The sequence below is a fragment of the Eptatretus burgeri genome, chromosome 13 (genome assembly GCF_056783735.1).
Source record: "Eptatretus burgeri isolate ZD-2024b chromosome 13, Ebu_testis_v1, whole genome shotgun sequence".
Lineage (NCBI taxonomy): Eukaryota > Metazoa > Chordata > Myxini > Myxiniformes > Myxinidae > Eptatretus > Eptatretus burgeri.
This window is the reverse complement of record NC_140973.1, coordinates 20,591,245-20,609,844: the sequence shown is the minus strand read 5'-3', so window position 1 is coordinate 20,609,844 and position 18,600 is coordinate 20,591,245. Positions and strand designations below refer to the sequence as shown.

The 18,600-nt window shown below is 46.1% G+C and overlaps 1 protein-coding gene across 7 annotated transcripts in view; it reads right to left on the bottom strand.

The window, feature by feature from the left end:
* LOC147014014 (estrogen-related receptor gamma-like) overlaps nt 1–18,600 on the bottom strand; it is a 203,059-nt gene that overhangs the window by 76,496 nt on the left and 107,963 nt on the right. For all 7 annotated transcript variants that reach the window (XM_085851574.1, XM_085851576.1, XM_085851577.1 and 4 more), the window contains 2 exons: nt 13,945–14,309; nt 12,025–12,141 (listed from right to left, as the gene is read on the bottom strand). In XM_085851574.1, coding sequence (XP_085707700.1) covers nt 12,025–12,141; nt 13,945–14,309 — 482 coding nt within the window. The remainder of the gene's footprint in view (nt 1–12,024; nt 12,142–13,944; nt 14,310–18,600) is intronic.

Below are 18,600 nucleotides of genomic sequence, written 5' to 3'. Positions count from 1 at the left end.
GAGCGCCCTCAACAGCAACAACCCTCCCGGTGCGCGGCGAATCAGCCTCGTCAGGGCCATTTAACTGGGGCCGGTTGGCGGAGATATTGCAAAACATGAATGACAAGATGGACGCGAGTACGCGCAAATTGGACGAAATGAAGGAGGATGCACGAGAGATGGATGCCAAATTGGATGCGAATATGAAACGAATGGATTGAAATATGCAAGCACAGAGGGGAGAGATGCAAGACATGAAGGGGGAAATGCAAGATGTGGGGTTGAGCCTGCAGGCGAGTATGCGGGCGATGGATTGGAAAATGACGCCTGCACATGGGGGAACGATCGAGTCAGGAGGGAGTGTGGAGGTTTGTTGGTCCGCAATGGAGACAGGCAAGGTCGAGGGGACGAGCGATGCCAGAATAATTGGGGTAGAGACCTGTAAGTTCCTGCAGGTAGAGAAGAAGAGCCAGGAATTGGGCATCATAAATGAGGTGGATGAAGTTCACAAATTAAATAAAGTAAAAGGGGAAATTAACGAGCACACACAGGTAGAGATAGGAGGGGACAATGAGGTTGAGCATGGGGAATGTTTCGTGACCTGGTGTGAGCATCAGGATAGCTTCCCTCAGAACAGAGGGAGACGGTATGCTACCTCGAAATGGACTGTGACCAGATGGGTCCGGTAGAGCCTTACGAGATTGAGCGGGTGAGTGATGCGAACGGGTCCATGCAGAGTTTGGGGGGGGGGGGGGTCGAGATCCCAGGACCCCTTGCAGCAACACGAATCCCCGATGTGATTGTCCCGGAGTGCATGTCAAGGTGTGCGAGTGGTGCGAGTAACATGGCGTGCGTGAGTGCGTGCATGGAAATGGAATTGGACCGATCCAGATGGGGACTTGAATGGCGAGCCTGGAAGGCCACAAAGGGTTAATTTGGCAGCCGTGCCGGGTTTGTGCGATGGCGCATACAAGGTCCGTGGCGCGTTTTGCACACAGCCTGCATGCACGCGTCTGCGTGATCGCAATCTGGCGCGAGAACGCTCCACGTTGGATACAAGCCGGCCACGTGGACGGCGAAAATGTAGGCGAGTGTTGTGTGAATTTGGAACGGACGGGTCCGCATGCGGGCGCGTGTGTGAAGCTCCACGTGCTGCGCGCCGCATGTTCTGTTTGCGGAACGCGCGGAGCGGGTCCCCGGGATGATACGCTCGGGCTGGCCTGCACGGGAAACCCTGCAGGTTCAGTGTGCAAGTGACGTCACTGGGGACCTCACGGCGCGGGTTACGGGCGAGCGACGCGCGTTGGCTTGCATGGCGAACCCCTCGAAAGCGAGTGCTGATTGCGATGCGCAGGGTGACGACAAGGCCCCAGGTATCGTCCAACAGAAGGGCGAACGGGCGTGCCGTAGACCGCCGCCCTGGCGGTGCAAGAAAAAAGAAAAAAAAGCCTCGCTCCAAGTACACGGCCCTGGCAAGGGTGTGGTAGACATCCTGCTTGGGCATAGGAGCATTAGTTAGTGGGAAGGGTTTAGCGTAGATAGACCGGCCTCATGGGGGCATGAACAGTTCCTCATGGGGCCCGTGGAACGAGTTAGAGGGAATGTTAGTTTAGATATAGAATGGAGAATGGATTTTGGAAGACAGACAGACAGACAGACATGGAATGCGTAGTAGGGACGTAGATTAGCTACGTAGAGTTAAAATGAGCATGCATTAGTGTAAGGGATGACGGGGAGCAGGAGCTAGTTAGGGGGACGTAATTGTTAAAGTGTGATGTGAGAAATGGAAAAGAAAAAAAAAAAGAGAATGTGCACCATGAGTGAATGTGGGACAGCGGGCCCAAGTGTGAATGGAGCGAATGTGGAATGCATGGTGCGAATGAATGATTGGGGGGAGGAGTGAATCCCACCCAAGGGACCCCAGGGTCAGTGTAATGTTAGTTAGTGGGTTCGTCAAATTTACCAAAAGGAGGTCGTTTTGTTGTTGGTGTTGAGAGAAGACACCTAACCTTTTTGAAGGGTGCAGGAGTCCATTGACCGGCTGGGAGCGTGGCTGTTGAAAGGTGAGTATCGAGTAGAGGGCACCCCGGGCACTGGACTAGTCGGCCAGAGTAGGCCATGGGTCCAAGGGACCGGGATAGTGTACTGGGCACGGGTGGCTCATCGGAAATGGGACCCGTAGCACCAAGATGACACGTGGGCATATACGGGGGAGTAGCCGGGAAGGGCACTCCCCGCGTTCATAGGGAGCAGGTAGGTTCGGAGACAGCCTCAGGGCCCAGGGGTGCCGTTGTTTGAGTTCAGCAGATGGGAATCCCTGCCAGTGGAGCCACGCTGCCCAGCCACAAAATTGTGCAAGGGCACGAGAGAAAATTTGTGGGCAGGGCCCCAATTAATAATGGACACCTATACATGCGACGGGAATTGTGGTTGTTAGAACTGATAGTTTAAAGTGACAGGCATGTTGAAAAGCGCTGGGGATAGTTTAAAGTGTAATAAATGCTCGGGTATTTAGAAAAAAAAATGTACCCCTTCGCACCATCCTTCCCTTCGCTCTCTGTAGGCTGCTGGACCCACCTTGGGAAAGATTGCTGAACTCTGTGGAGGTTGTTCTGAGGCTTTGTTGGGCCTCGAGGCAGGACACTAGTCTCTCCCTTATTCCCCTCCAAAAAGGATCTTAGGGGTTGGGAGTAGGCGAGGTTGACAGGATAGGTTAGCCGGACAAAGACAATAGGAGGGTTAGGAACGAGCAATTCCAAGGAAAATAAAAATAAAAATAAGAAGGGGTCTAAATTTTGTTTTGTTGTTGCAAACTAAGGGAGTGGGTATGGACAGAGACAGGCAAAGGCGATAGGTTGGGGGGAGACATTAGGGTAGGTCTGAGCCCGTTTTCGGAGCGGCCGGCACCACCGCACTCCCTCCATACAACCTCACGGGACCATACCAGAGGCCAGCCAGCTTCATATGCCGGTCTGTTGCGCTACAGTTGCTGGTCCGCACTTGCCTTGCCTTCACTTGCCTGCCTTTGCCTTGACCCCCATGCCTGCTGCCCCTGTTTGCATTTGCCCCCGTGTCACCATCTTAACCATGTGCGCCAGGACCATCCATCTCTTCAGTGTGTTTGCAAGGACCACCCTGCATGCAGCCTCACCACAGGACTGCATTGGGCAGCCCACGCGCCCATCTCTTTGTGTTTTTTCATCCATCAATTCATTGTGCCAGAGACTCCAGTCGAGCCACTAACTGTTGACTTTGCAATGACTTTTCTTTCCAGATAACAGGTCCTGGGCCATGGTTGGTGTAAATAGATAAGGTAAAATTGTAAATATTTTGCAACACACCTGTGTGTCCGTCTTAGTGCTGGCAATGTAGTTAAGTTGTCCGTGTGAGTCTGTTAGTTTAGTTAAGTAGCGCACTTGGTTATTTATTTTTGGGACATGTATACAAATGTCGCACTGAGGGATCCGTAGGTAAAATGTACAAGGGGAAAAACCTATACCTGCATGGCACACTAAAATTTGAGGACTCAGGACGATTTTGTAAAAAGGGGAGGGGGGTAGTGTTACGGATTTGGAAACCTTGTGCACACAAGCAGCCAGAGTCCCCGTAGTTCAGTTATGTCGATAAGTATGTGTTAATAGTTAGAATCCTTCCTTCTATCTAATGGGAATTTGGTGTGTGCGCTCAGAGTTATTTTCCAGTTAGTTTTTTTTATTTTTATATTTTTTTACATCGCCAACAACTACATCCTCTACATCACCAACTACAACAACAACGCCATCGCCAACTACAACAACAATGCCATCGCCCATGTGCATCGTGTCACGTATAGGGGTGAGGTTCCCTCCGCCCACCGTGAGCTCGTCCAATCAACGGCGGCCACGAGTCGTCCGACAACCCCCCGGCCAATCAGGAGGCGAGTGGCGAGGAGAAGAGGCCCCTCGAACCTAAAGAGCAGCAGATTGGTTGTGAGGAGCAGTTTTTCGGCAGACCGGGTGATCGTGGCGAATGCAGAGGGTCTGCAGTCCGGTGGCGATTCTGAGCAGTCTGTCGTCGTGGCAGACGGTCGTGTGTGGTGGTTGGAGCGGTCTGAGACAGTGGTGGTGGTGGTTGAGCGGTCTCGTTTGTGGGTCATGGACTTCGGGTCGTGGATTCGAGTCCCACCAGTGGTTCAGGTCGGTGTGACCGCACAAGGTGGGACAGGTACCCTGCTCGGCCCCTGCCCTCAGCTCGCCTTCCCTCTGAGATGAAAGGCTGAAAATAGACCCACGAGGTCCATTTCATTGTGTGCGCGCGTGTGTGTGTGTGTGTGTGTGTGTGTGAGTGAGGGGGGGGGGAGGCGCCGTCCTGTAAGTATAATTGTTAAGTGCTTTTTCTTTGCCCATTGTACATTGCCTGCCTTTTATTCATGATAACTCTGCTCTGTTTCCCCTACCCGATTATTCTTTGTAAAATAACCCCCCCCGCCCCGTGTTAAATGTTCCAGTTTGTTTCTGTCCTTTCTTTGATTGACCCAGCATGGTTCGGACTTGAGAATTAGTGAGGCTGTTTGGGCCGGTAAATTGTTCATTTGGTCCGGCGTGGCTTTGGTAACTTCCGCTCGGTTACGCCAGATCTGAATCGGTGATAGCGACTCGATTCGGACAAAGTCGGCCGAGGGTGTGGTTTTCCCCGTTAGTTGAACGATGTAAGTATTTAGTTATATTGAAATTAGGCAATTAACCCTACCCCACGCCATCGAAATATTGGCGACCACGGTCCTCTAAGTGACCCGTCACCTTTCGGAGTTGTCCGAGAGTCACGACCTAAATTCCAGGTGTTCGGTAGGAGACGACTCCACTGCTCCACCTCGTGGTCATTTATCGCCACCGAACCCTGGCCCACAACAATACATCTATGCATATATATATATATATATATATGTATATATATTCATATATCCAGAAATACATATGTACATGCGTTCCCTCCATTAAAACCCTTCTGATTGAACCTCTAAAACCAGGTTGACTGCACACCTCAACTCTTATTCTTTGTTTGTCATGTCGATGGGACCATCTTCCAGAGGTTGTTCTGTCTCACTCCTCCCTTTGGGCTTCCAGCAAGCAGTGCAACACCATCTCTTGTCATCCCCTATTCTGACCCATGATCTTAAGTACCTCTATCAATCTTTCCCTTCCTAACCATCTTACGAGCTAGTTCCAATGTTTCCCCTCTTCCTCCTTCCTTTTTTTTCTGTTCGTTCATTCCCTTGATGTTTGTCCCACTGTCAGTTCTTTCACGCTCTTCAATGTGCCCCGCTTCTGTTAAGATGGAAAAGAAAGAAGACCGTGGCATCTTTAACGTCCACCAACGACTGGATATCGGACGAGTCCTCCATCTTATGTCCAAAACATTGATGCCTCGCCCTGCCTACAAAACACCAGGATGAGTTTATAGGGGTGCAGAATTTCAAACCCAAACTAGACATAGACATAACAGCTCATAGATGAGTGGGCAAACTTCTCAGCTATCCTGTCAACCATGATTACCCGATGGTCATGGTATTTTCACTCAGAGTATTTGGGGGACATTCTAATTTCTCCAGCTCTTCTCATTGTCATCACCATTCCAAGTTTGGGTCCAGGGTTGGACGTTAAAACATTTGATTTTAAAAAATCCCTTTTATTCACAGCTTGGACTTTCATTGGAATAAAAGTCCAATGAGTTATTAAATGACTGAAATGTAACTATAACTGCAAGTTGAGCACCATCATAGAATCACAAGCATGTTTGGACAACGAGCCAAAACAAATGAGGTCTATGTTGTCCATCCATTTTAGAATTCCAATGTTGTAAACTAGATCATCATCCAGAATATCCTCTCTTGCTGCACCGACACATTGCTGTCAACTGCTATGCCCTCAAAAGTTTGCAATAACATCCTGTTTTTCTCGATGCAGAAAGAGTGAATTGAGATAAATTACTAGATATAGTCAAAAAAAGGACTTTTTTTTAATACAATAGTCGAGGCTCATGAAAGAGCTAGTAGTAGTACATTGAACGAGTCAAGATGCAACAGGACAAAAGAAACAGCAGAGCGAGTGGGGTACCACCAACAGCAAAGCCGAAGGCCAAGATAGAGGGAGGTGGACAAACAACGGGTGTGGGGAGGAATGGGTGGCAGGAGAAGATGCATGGGATGGACAAGAGAGATACAGAAGGAAACGCTCAGGAGGAAAAACTGGAAATTTGGAAGGAGGAGGGGGTTATCAGTGGGTAGAAAAGATTATGGTTTTGGATTGGGGACAATCTGATATGGTGGTGAACAGGTGTCTTGAAGACCCGGAGGGAAGAATGAGATTGAGGAGAATATGGAAGTTGGTTCAACAGGTCAGGAAAAAAAGAGGAACAAACAAGTGCAGGTGAGCATTGATCCTGGAATTTTATTTTCAATTTGAGGGGAAATAAGATGATTAAAGAAATATGGTGAGTAGAATATGAAAGAGCATAGTTTGCGTTGGTCCTGGCAGGTTAAATGAGAGAATATTATTTTTAAAATGTGTTGAGAAGTTCCAAAAAAGGTTACAACCTCGGGACCCGTGGGGAATCATGGTCCTGTGTAGGTTGGACGGCGATTTAGCTTTTCATTCTGTCATTTATAATCTGCTGTGATGAGAGTCTGCAAACAACCCGCTTAGACGGACATCCTATTAACGGAAATAAAGTTGCAACGTCTGTCTTTTTGACAGGCACACACCTTACGGGAATACATAACCATCGAAATTCCAAGTCACAGAGGGTTGGAAATTAACACACTGAGGATGGAGTGATTGGAAACAGGCAGACAAATGAACAAGGCAGGTGAGAGTGCAAAAGATTGTGCTTAGTTATGGAGGAATGACATGATCAGCAGAACCATCGTCTCCTCTCAACGGCACAAGTCTCTTCTGATCCTCGGTCCACCTTGACCATTTTGCATCCTTGGACACACAAATTACCACTTTATGAGGTTTATTCTCCGAGTCAAAGGGCACTGTATTTCGGAAAATGAGGACGTCAAAAAAGATCAACTTGCTTGGATCAGCTCACAAACGGATCAATAACCTGGGACAATACATTCAGTTCAGGTTAGTTTCACATTAGTACTTTGTCCCTGCAGAAAGGATTGGCTCGAAAAAGCATTGTTTTTCTGGTCAACCTCCAGCAGAAATTACATTTCGAGAACTCCTCCTCGTCCAAAAAAAATTCTGCTGATTTCTCATAGGAACTGATAGAAATCTCATGAGAATCTCATCAGATGTCATAATTTTTTGGAAGGGTGAATAACATTGATTACCATCCCTGTGAGGTTGCTGACGCACAGTACAGGGGTTGCCATTATAGCATTGAAGTCGGACTTCCTTTGGTGTGGCACCACTGGCTCTTTCCCAAATCTGCAGCCACCACAGAGGTCACACATGTTCCAGAACAACACCACTTCGTGTCTGAGTTTATCCAACGATACCTCATACTGAGATAGACAAGAATAATGCACCAAATATATCTATAAAGGGTACTCTTCCACATGATTTTCTTCCACTGCAATCAATTTCTCCTTTTGACTGGATCTGGTACAAGGCCAGGCCCACAAAATGATGACACATTTTCATTTGCAATTGAAAGATTTTAACGTGCTTCAAAAGCATCAGCATATTCATCAGAGATGGACAACATCCTTTCGAGATTTATCCGTTCGCGAGAACAACCATTTTTGCCATTGCACTTCCTCTTACCAACCGACAATTCTGGGACACAAATCCTCATTGATCGAGTTGCATAGTCCCACAACGATCAACCTCAGCTCCATGAGAGTTTGCGACCTTTGAATTAAGACATGACTCTTCAAATGTCCCCATAGAAAATAATTGCATGGATTACAGTCCGGTTGACTTGTCACGACTGCGAGTCATTGCTCGGGGTGCTTCAACCCTTTCTGGCGCGCCCACTGACGATTGCCGAGGCCTCTTCGGTTCAAGCACAAGTCTTTCTCTTCAAATTCCTGGTGAAGTTGAAGTACAGTATTGCATTCCTGAATGGTGCCCATCTTGTCCCAAATAAAGCTCTTAAAGCATCTTTGCACCATCAGTATCACACTCTTTGTCTCAGGGAATGGCAACGCTGTCCGACTTCAGTTCTATTGATAGAGGATCTCTTTCGTCACCATGTGCAAACATCCAACGGATAGGTTTTTCTAGATTCTTTTTTCTTTTTTTTGGCACCCAACTAGATTCTGTTGATGTATGACACCAACTATTGGTGCTTATGAAAAACAGGGACACTGCATACCAGTGTGGACATCTTTAAACAAAAATATTTTGGACCAAATGAGCCAAACGTTGGACCTGATCTTGGGTGCCAAAGGCTGCAAGCCAAACCATTATATCCCCTGCAATGCCTGCAATGGCAACGAAAGGGAAAGTGTTAACCGTTTTGACTAAAGGATAGGTTGGTGGGAGTAAAATGTGGAAATAAGTTTCATCGAGTTCATGGACAGCAGCCAAAGTGGTTCGGTGTCGGTAATAGTTTCATGAATAAAATAATTTGTCACACTGCTTGGGCTCACAAATATGGGGAGTCAGAGAGCAGGCCAAAAAAAAAGAAAAAGAAATTACAGCACTTGATAATTTTTAGGAGCACATGAAACCCAAACTGTGGTCACATAACTCGGCCCACAATATGGAAATGCAGAGCGATTCACCGGAGAGACATGCCAATTAGAAGCATTAGAGATGTGTGGAAAACATTGAGCCTGGGATCGAGAAAGCAGTCAAGAGGTAGCCGATCCATACAGGGTGCATAGGCTGAACGGTGCGACCATTACATCAGCCTGACACTCCTCGACCAGGGGATGTCCGCTCTGCTGCATTAAACTGAACAAGCAAATGTTTCCTTGATTTTCCATGGAATTACATATTAATTAACTGACTATTATCCTAAAGCATAATGTTTAGAATGCCAAGTGCAACGTTATCTTCCTGGCTCGACGTTCATCCCGATATTTCACCCTGGGTTGTGAGATCAATAAAAGACACGACTCGAGGCATTGATCGCTGCGCAGGTTGTCAGGAAGGGGCCCTGTTCTTCCGGGCAGGGAAAGAGCCCTCCTGCAAACACTTGCGGATGCGTGCGGGGCTGTGCCAGTGCGTGGCTGATTCATGCCCTGCCAGACGGTGGGCCGGCTGGCTACAGCCGGCAGCGAGCCCGTCACGCACTGATCTATATTGTCGGTGAACAAACCCACCTTATTGTTAAGCCAATGATGAAAAAGCCCGGCATTTGGGCGCTGTACATATAATGTTCTAACAATCCCTTTCTTTCTCTGACATTCGAACTTCTTTGAGTGAAAGAAGGTCGGCTGTCTGCAGAAAAAATAAAATAAAAGAAGAAAAGGACTGAGAGATGTTCTGGGACTGCCTTTTGCCCACAAATTAAGTTTGGAGCAATGTTGTTAAGCGAGTACACGATCGAGGCAAGTTTAGCGTGAAAGCTGGCTTTGTGGAGGACCATCCTATAACCAGCCATCATTTCCTCCAAGCACAATGACGGCGTACCTGAGAGCACACGTCAACGGCAAGCTTTCCCTGATGGGAATTTACCTTGCAGTACTAAACATTATTGGTACCGTTGTGTGTAAATGGCCTTTGTACTGTTGTTCAAATGTATTGGGAGACAACAGAGCTGTTACTTGTCCAGGCATTCCTATAGTTCAGAATGGCAGCTTCTGGGAGGGGGAGGATCGGTACGCTATCATGGAATGCTACCGGGTTGTCCGCTAAGCAGTCCATTCAATTTATACGTGTGACAGCACAGCTTCAAACTATTCATCAGAGGGTTTTGTCTTTTTTTCTTTTGCACAACATCTGTTCATGGGAACAAACCGATTCGGGGTTGAACAGTGAAGCTTTTTGACTGGAGGAGGCTAAACATCTGATGTTCAGGTGTTAAGGTGGAAGGAGAGTATTAATTGAGTCCATTACTCAAAACATGCTATTAAGCAAATACCTGAAGGTTTATGCAAAGTTTGGCCTGCTTGTCATTCCCATTGCAGAGATCCCAGGTTTAAATCCCATATACTGTGTGTTGAGTTGTCCATTGCCTAATAATGTCCTTGTAAGCCTCTAATTCATTAAAAAAAAAAATTACAAAATCTCCTCATGCCATTGCAATTTATAGACTTAGATTTAAACTCCTCCATGAGCCAATTAGACGACTCTAAATGTATAATTTCTTTTGCAAATAATAATTTGTTTCTTCTCATTACAAACTCTAGGAGATAGAACTCATTGAAATTGGACAACCTTATTAATACTGTTTACCAAAGTGCTGAGTTCTTGAAATCAAACTACCATTCATCATGTCCAGAGACTAAGGCTCGTGTCGGGACTTGTACACAAATCACGAGAAAGACATTGGGACGCAATGCTCAACTCCTCCACAAGCCTCAGTCTCTACACCTGAAAAAAAAAGCTTAAATTAACAAAGGACGCAAGATTTGAGCTCCACGCCTTCAAAGTCGAGTAGTGCTCAGAACACAGATCATCAAATGGTCCAGTGATCACAGTAGGGAATAAAGAAAGGGTTCTGTTATTCATCCCATTACATGAACAGCCGAGGTATCACACGGGGCGAAATTAATAATAGTAAAAAAAAAAGAAGCATAGGATGTGACTGCGACACGAGAACCCACTCGATTCGGACGCGTTCCTGTCACAGACTCGTCGGACGTGTTCCTGTCATGGACCGTAGCTGTCTCAGCATGCTACTTGATCTCGTGGTTTGAACATGGGTGCGAGATAAACCCACTCAACACTTCACAGCACCGTGTGGTGCTCGCATATGGTAATTGAAAGGCAAGACGTCGCCTCAAAAAGTTCCTCAAGCGAATGCGGTTAAAGAGAGCATGTTGCCTAAGTCTCCAAGGTGGATGTTTAACTGTTATACCGTGAGCAAGATTTTCCTTTGAGCGAGTTTTAAAAGTTTTGAACAAGTGCGGGTGGGAGGAAAGATAAAACAGATAGATTCAAGCCAAGGAATGCCGCTGTTGGAAAAAAAAAAAATTTTTTTAAGAAAAAAGGAAAGAAGATCACAATGGTCATACGGAATCGGTTGTGTTCAAGGATTACAAAAGTTGGAGAACTCTTACTACATGCATTCCTCTTTCGATGGTATGGTTGTTCTGTTCACTGACTTTAATTTTGGCTCACGCCGTGCACCCATCGATCTACCGTAATTAAGAATTATTGCTCGCGCGCAGGAGTGCCCGAAGATCCCCCATCTGTGCTGGAGACGGAGCGCGGTCGTTAGTGCGTTCTTCGCTTGCACGCCTCACTCAGCTGCAACGAAGTGCTTTAAAAGGAGGTTTTCTCGCACCATTTGACAGGCCGATCAGGCATGAGACATTGACAGGGGCCTGCTAGATGGTGCGGCAGTGGCGGTTGGGCCGGATGTGCAGCTTCCCATTCGAGGTTCACAAAAACTTCAGCCATCCCTCGTCATCCCTCGTGTCGTGTTTGCCTGTTTGTCGTTCCCATCTGAGCAGGCAGTTCAAATATCCCAGGTTCAAATCTCGTATTTACTCCATTGAGATTGTACATTGCCTCCACTGATGTCCTTGTCGGCCAAATTCATGTGAAAATATGATGCCCACTTGTGTCTTTGTCCCATCTGCGATATATGTATGATTAGCTCCTCTGTGAGCTGGAGATCACTGTGCATGTGTGTATGCAGCATATGTATATATATATATATATATATATATATATATATATATATATATATATATATATATATATATATATATATATATATATATATATAATCAAGTTATGTGGAGTGTGATGAGCACTCCCCCGATCTCCAATGGACATAAAGTCCTACATCTCTGCGGCGATGCTCACCATAACAGTCAGGAGGTGCGAAATACACACACACACACACACACACGTAACATGCTTAAAATAATGCCAAAAGTTAGTAAGTTTGAGCCAAACAAATGGAGTCAACTTCAGCTTCCATGGCTTGTACCTTCCCTCAGCATTCCCACTTTGAGGCATTTCATGAAGCGGCACGCTTGGCAGGCCTTCCGACGTCGCTTGGTGATCTCACATTCATTGGTGGCCGGGCAGCTGTATTCGATATTCCCTGAAAGAACACGAGGAATCCATCGTCATTCAATGGCAACACCAATTAGACAGAGATGTTTCCACGTACGATCCATGTCATGACCAGGCACTTACTTGTGATATGCGTGCCATGGTCCTTGTACACATAGGGGACCTCTGAAGGCACGTTTGGCCACTGCACACCCTAAAATGGCCTGAAGGACTCTCGCCATGGGGTGCAGGTGAAAATGTATCAATTTATTGCGACACAAACAAACTTATGTACTCCGTTCACTAATCAAAAGCCGATAATGTTCTGACATACTCTTGAATATGCTTAAATATATACATGTGTGTGTATATATATATATATATATATATATATATATATATATATATATATATATATATATATATATATATATATATATATATATATATATACACACACATACACATACATACACCCCATAAATTACATGCAATGACTTGATTCGTTCAACAAAGCGAACATGTGCACAAGATTGACTGTAAGGCAGAAGCAATCATGTGGCGTTTAGTTATAATTTAGTTGCTCGACATGTCCAGCCCCACTCCTAACCAAGATTGACCACCCCCCCCACCATTCTCTCTCCCCCTACCTTGTATACTAGCCAATCAGGTCCTCACCCCCTCCCCCCACCCACCATACCATCCCCCAAAGCACTCCATATTTACATTTCGAGTGGTTTCTGCACTAAAGGTAGTCCCTGGAGGGCTTTCCCCCAGTGTTGCAATGTGCCCTGTCACCTTTTAAAATGCAAATTCTAACAACTTGCTTTTTCACATGTGGCGTTTGGGTGACGTCGGTAGTGAGTGGGCACTGCACTCTTACCGAGCGATTCCCCCCATTGTACCAATGTGGAAGGAAGTTGGGAAGGTAAATTGAATTAGGGGTGAGAGGAGGTGTGTGTGTGTGGAAGGGTTAATTCAAGTATTTTGGCCTCCTGGCCTCACCCACAATCACTCCATTAGACTAACTGATGGCCTCGATAAGACAACCATCGATCTGTGTGGGTGAAGCCGCATCACCCTCCGCGCTCTGACATACCCACAGCCGTATAGTGTAACTATGAAATGTTTGCACTCACGTGGCCAGCACAGTCACCAAATGGCCCATAGCAAGAAATCTGACTAAAAGGCACCAAAATATAACAAGAAGCTTCACATTACGGGCACATTTTGCTTGTAGATCACTCCGATCAATAAATTAGGCCGAACAGCTGGTACGCTTCAGAGTAAGCGTGCCTCGTGGAACCGCACGGATTTGCCAACCGTGCGTATCGTGGTCGTGGCTCTCGCGAAGGCAAATTATAACATCTGCAGCCGCCATGACCGAGTTAACGATGGCGCTCAAACAGATGATTAATTTCAAAACGAGCATCGTAATTGCTTCATGGCGCACCCCACGGTTTGCCCGCACCGCTTTACATGGCGGATGGCAGCTAGGATGCTTCCCTTACACATCCCCGTTATGCATTTGTGGCTTTGAGCAAATTATCTCGTGCTTGTTAGGTTGGTGAATTTTTCTTTAAAATACGTGGTGTGATGGGAGTGAAGCAAATGTTGCTCATTGGCAACTGGTGAAACATGGTATGAACAAAGCACCTTGCACTTCAGACAGCCAGACAGAAGAAAACTAACCGAAAGAAAATCTTTGATCGGTGTTTTGGTGTAATTATCGAAAAATCAATGCCAGTATCATTCGAAACAGAGCAGTCAATGGACAAATGATGTAAGATTGCTGTTTTCTATAGTAAGTGACGTCATTGCAGGCTGATAAATGAACCAATAAAATGCTTACCTTGGATCGTACGCTTGAAAAAGGCCTTACAGGCCTCACAGGAAGCGACGCCATAATGGTATCCAGAGGCGACATCGCCACACACGAGACATAGCCTCTTGGGTATGGCGTTGAGCATGTACTCGCACTTTGGCTCCACATCGTCGTCGGCGCAGCAACGCTGTCCGACGCCGGCCACCGCCGGGACACCGGGACCGGGCCCGTAACCGATGGGAGGTAGCAAGGTTAATGGCGGTGGCGAGTGCTGTGCACCGCTGCTGTCGGATGAACCGCTGGGGCTGTGGCGGCCTAAGGGATCTGGGCTTGACGGCTCGGTCTTGATGTATGGGTTGAAGGAGCGATTGCTGCCCGCCATGCTGGGACTTCTGGGAACGAAACAACAACACCACAACAGGAGGGTAGAATTGAAGTGACAACAGTGCTGTATTCCTTTCAATGGTTAATAATCTTCATCATTGATAGACAGGAAAGCAGAGCCTAGTTTTATGCTACGTTTCCCATTGCAGTTTGGGGCCTAAAACCAGCGTCACATTGGGGTTGCCACGTTCGAGTTCTGACCCATTATTAAAGTTTATAGCGGAAACACAACATCCAGCAAAAGAACATTCAAACCTCCCAGGATGAGCAATCAAAGAGCTTCGGCATGAGCAATCAGTGTTGTGAGATATCATGATTGAATATGAGTTATCATAGATTCCAACCTCATTGACATTTGTCGATCTCTTCTTTTAACCCCTGGAAACTATCTGGTGTTTCGGAAAGTCTGAAATGCAATCATAATCATCATCATCATCATCATCATCATCATCATCATCATCTCCATGTGATATATATGAGCTTCACCTGACAAAGATAGTTACTTCATTAATGCCTGGTGTTGGCTTAGTGGTTAGGTTGGTGGCTTGGGATCCTAGAGTCCTGAGTTCAAGTCCAGTTTTCCACTGAATTAACACCAGCGGGTTGACTCAGCCTGTCATCCTTCCGAGGTCAGCGAAATGAGTGCCAGTGTACTGGTAATAGGGGCACTGCATCAGCAGCATAGCCGTGCCCCGAACCAATGATAGAAGCAGCAGCCAAAAAAGGCAGCACATGATGGGAACCTGACAAAGATAGTTACTTCATTAATGTCCGGTGTTGGCTTCGTGGTTAGGGTGGCTGGTTTATGATCTTAGCATCATGAGTTTGAGCCCTGTTAGCTGATGAATTAACACCAGGTGGGGTTGACTCAGTCAGTCATCCTTCTGAGGTCAGTGAAATGAGTACCAGTGTACTGGGAGAGGGGCACAGCATCAGTGGCCCGGCTGTGCCTCCAAGAAATGATAGCTACCCGGCAGCCAAGCTGCCATATGCAAGAACAGAATTTCATTAATAACTTCACTTTTTATATAAAAAAAAAGATATTGTTCGAGTGAATATCAAGTTACAAGCAAGTAGGCTTGACCTGACAAATCAAACAAAACTGACATTATGTGGATCCCACCTCACCAAAGGAATCGGATTGCCAATCGTCAAACCATCAGCGACACGTATCATCAATGAGGAGATAAAAAGGAAGTGCACTTCAACCGGGAAACTTTACGGACTCTCAAAAAGTTTTCCTGCACAAAGCTTTTCGTTTTTGTCAAAGATGTAAATCGCACGGTGATCTTAGCTTGGGATTTAGCTGAATATTTCAGTTTTGAGCACTGATTACGTCACAAACCACAAATGCAATCTTGAGAAGGAGGGGGGGGCAGATAAAATGTGTGCAAACTAGGTTTTACCAACCTCGTCATCTATATGTTACAGGCTCTCTATGCTCATAGTACAGGACAGAGGCCTACTACATGATATGCCTGGGATGGGGTTGGGGGGAGGAGGGGAAGCAGCTTTATGGCATACTTCACAATGCAGCACCTCAACTGAAAATGCACCACCATAGCAGTTCATTGACATTTCCCTTCACTGGAGATGAAAACCGACGCCGTATGCACAAGAGGGACAACATGCGCGTCACAAACAACAAAACAATTTAATGACAAAAGTGCAAGTGAAAGTCGAAGCTCTTAGACAAAGGAAACCTTTTAACAAAGTCTCAAGCTAATGGATGCCATGCGATGCCTCTCCATCTTATGCCCACTTCAGTGAATGAGAAAGAAGACGTACATACAGACACGCGGTGCCAAGAGACCGAGTACAAGCCATTTAAATGCCATCTGCATGCCAGGCAACGTTCCGTGTATTTCACTCCGAGCGTGGCTGAGTGTCATTCTGCCACGAGAATCGCACCGATCCTCTGGAGTCCCTCGGGCGACGGCAATATCGTGGACATGAGGCTTGTCTGAAATGCTTGCTGGGGCTTTCAAGTGGACTGCCTTGAAATGGTCGTATGACCAAGTGCAAAGGAGTAGCAGAGAAGCATTAGGTCCACTGACAAGTGGTGGTTGGAACTTGCAACCAAAGCTGCGTTCATCGAGTGAAGTCATCATGATGTCCCAGGGTTTGTCTTGGTCTATAAAACATTCAAAAGCACCCACACAATTTCCTCTAATGTTTACAAGTCATGCCAGAATATTCTTGGCTGGCTCAGGCTGTGGATTGACTGACTAAACATGTGTTGAGTGATGTGCAGAGTTCAGTAAGTGTGGCTTTGAAGGCCTCTGCCCACGAGGCGTACATGGGGTGCTGTTTCTTCCGTCATCACCAATGCATTACCACATCATCCCCTTTAGGATCACTGCTCAGTTCACAAGAAACATCTAGTTGTGGGAATGTCACAATTACTTAATGACATATTTTTCTCTCCAAAGAATTGTCGTCCCGTGCATATCATACATCGTGCTGGATTTCCACGATTGGCAGGGCAAGATAGATCCGTAACAGTAGACCATGAAGTTTTGATTCAAAGAGTCATTGCAAACTTCTGATGCTCCATGAAATGATACAAGCCCAGCTCGCAGTCTAAACCACGAGTAGCTCTCTAGTGAAAATCAAGAGCTGCGCAGGTCATGTCAGGCCATAGGTCACTGTGCAAAGTCTGATCACGGGCAGCTTTGGTAGCTCCACAGGAGCACTAAAAACGTGTACTGGCACCGAGCCGGTCAGGGCGTGCAGTTTGTTCTCCCTCTCACCCCTCTCACTCTACCCCTCTACCTCCCCTCCCCTGCCCCTCTCTCCCCACGGCCTGCACTGCAGCCACACCAATCCCCCAGCTGTTAATCGCTCTTTAGAGAGCTATAAATAACTGCACAATGGCACGCCGTTACACCAGGCCCGACAGACGGGAGGTAGTGTGGCATGGCTCTACGTGGGGTAAAATTTACTGCATGGTGTCACGCCGACAAACACCAGCCATTCTCTTGGCTTAGCTGTTAAAAATAGTGCTGGTTGTCCCCCTATGCCCTCCCCCTTGCACAACCACACTATTCCCTTGCCTGGCCCACCTTCCCAATGCGCACTACAGATCCACTCCACCTTATCCCTCCCTCCCCCATGCATGTTCCACGCTATAGAATTCCCTTATATGCCCGGGCACTGGCACGATTCGCCAAATAGTTTCCGCTCCTTATGGGGCTGGTGATCGTTTATCTGTAGAAAGCCGAGACATGTGCAGGTCATGGTAAGGACCTGCTCAACACTCCTTCCTGACTCAGAGCTATATTATCTTCTCGCAGGTTGCGCTTACACATTGTCAGCAATAACAAATCATGCTTCCCCATTGTCTCGGGTCGCTCACCGACATTTTATTTTTAATTTACTTATTTTCATTTTTTTTTTCATTTATTTATATTTTAATTTACAGATGCTTTTCAATGTTTCTATAATTTTTTCTGGTGTATCGGCTTCAATGTCCGTGGCACACAAAATTACCGTGCTTCCCCAATTGTCTCGGGTCGCTCACCTGCATTTGATTTTTCATTTATTTATTTTCATTTATTTTTTTCATTTATTTATATTTTAATTTACGGATGCTTTTCGATGTTTCTATAATTTTTTTCTGGTGTATCGGCTTCAATGTCCATGGCACACAAAATTACCGTGCTTCCCCATTGTCTCAGGTCGCTCACCTGCATTTGATTTTTCATTTATTTATTTTCATTTATTTTTTTCATTTATTTATATTTTAATTTACGGATGCTTTTCGATGTTTCTATAATTTTTTCTGGTGTATCAGCTTCAATGTCTGTGGCACACAAAATTACCGTGCTTCCCCATTGTCTCGGGTCGCTCACCTACATTTTATTATTTTTTATTTTTTCCCCACTTATTTATTTTCATTTATTTATATTTTCATTTACGGATGCTTTCCAATGGTTCTGTGATTTTTCCCGGTTCATTGGCTTCGATGTCCATCGGCACGCAAAATTTCAGCTTTCTACGTCACCTAGAAGGTACCGATGTTTAAAATCAGTCAGTGAGTCAGTGAGTCAGTGGTAAGAAAGAGCTTTATACGTTAGGTATAACAGTTTTGCAAATAAACCCCTAGTCTGAATTAGTTAACCACCATACTCCAGCACAATCTTTCCTCTTCCCAATTACGAATCGTACATGGAAACTTTGCTTCCTTTTCCAAACATCTCACCAATCATCGAACCCTTGATTTAGTTGCTCCAATTTCTTATATTTCTAACTGCTGCCCGCCATCCAAAGGGAAGGGGCCATTTGCAGGAAGGAAAC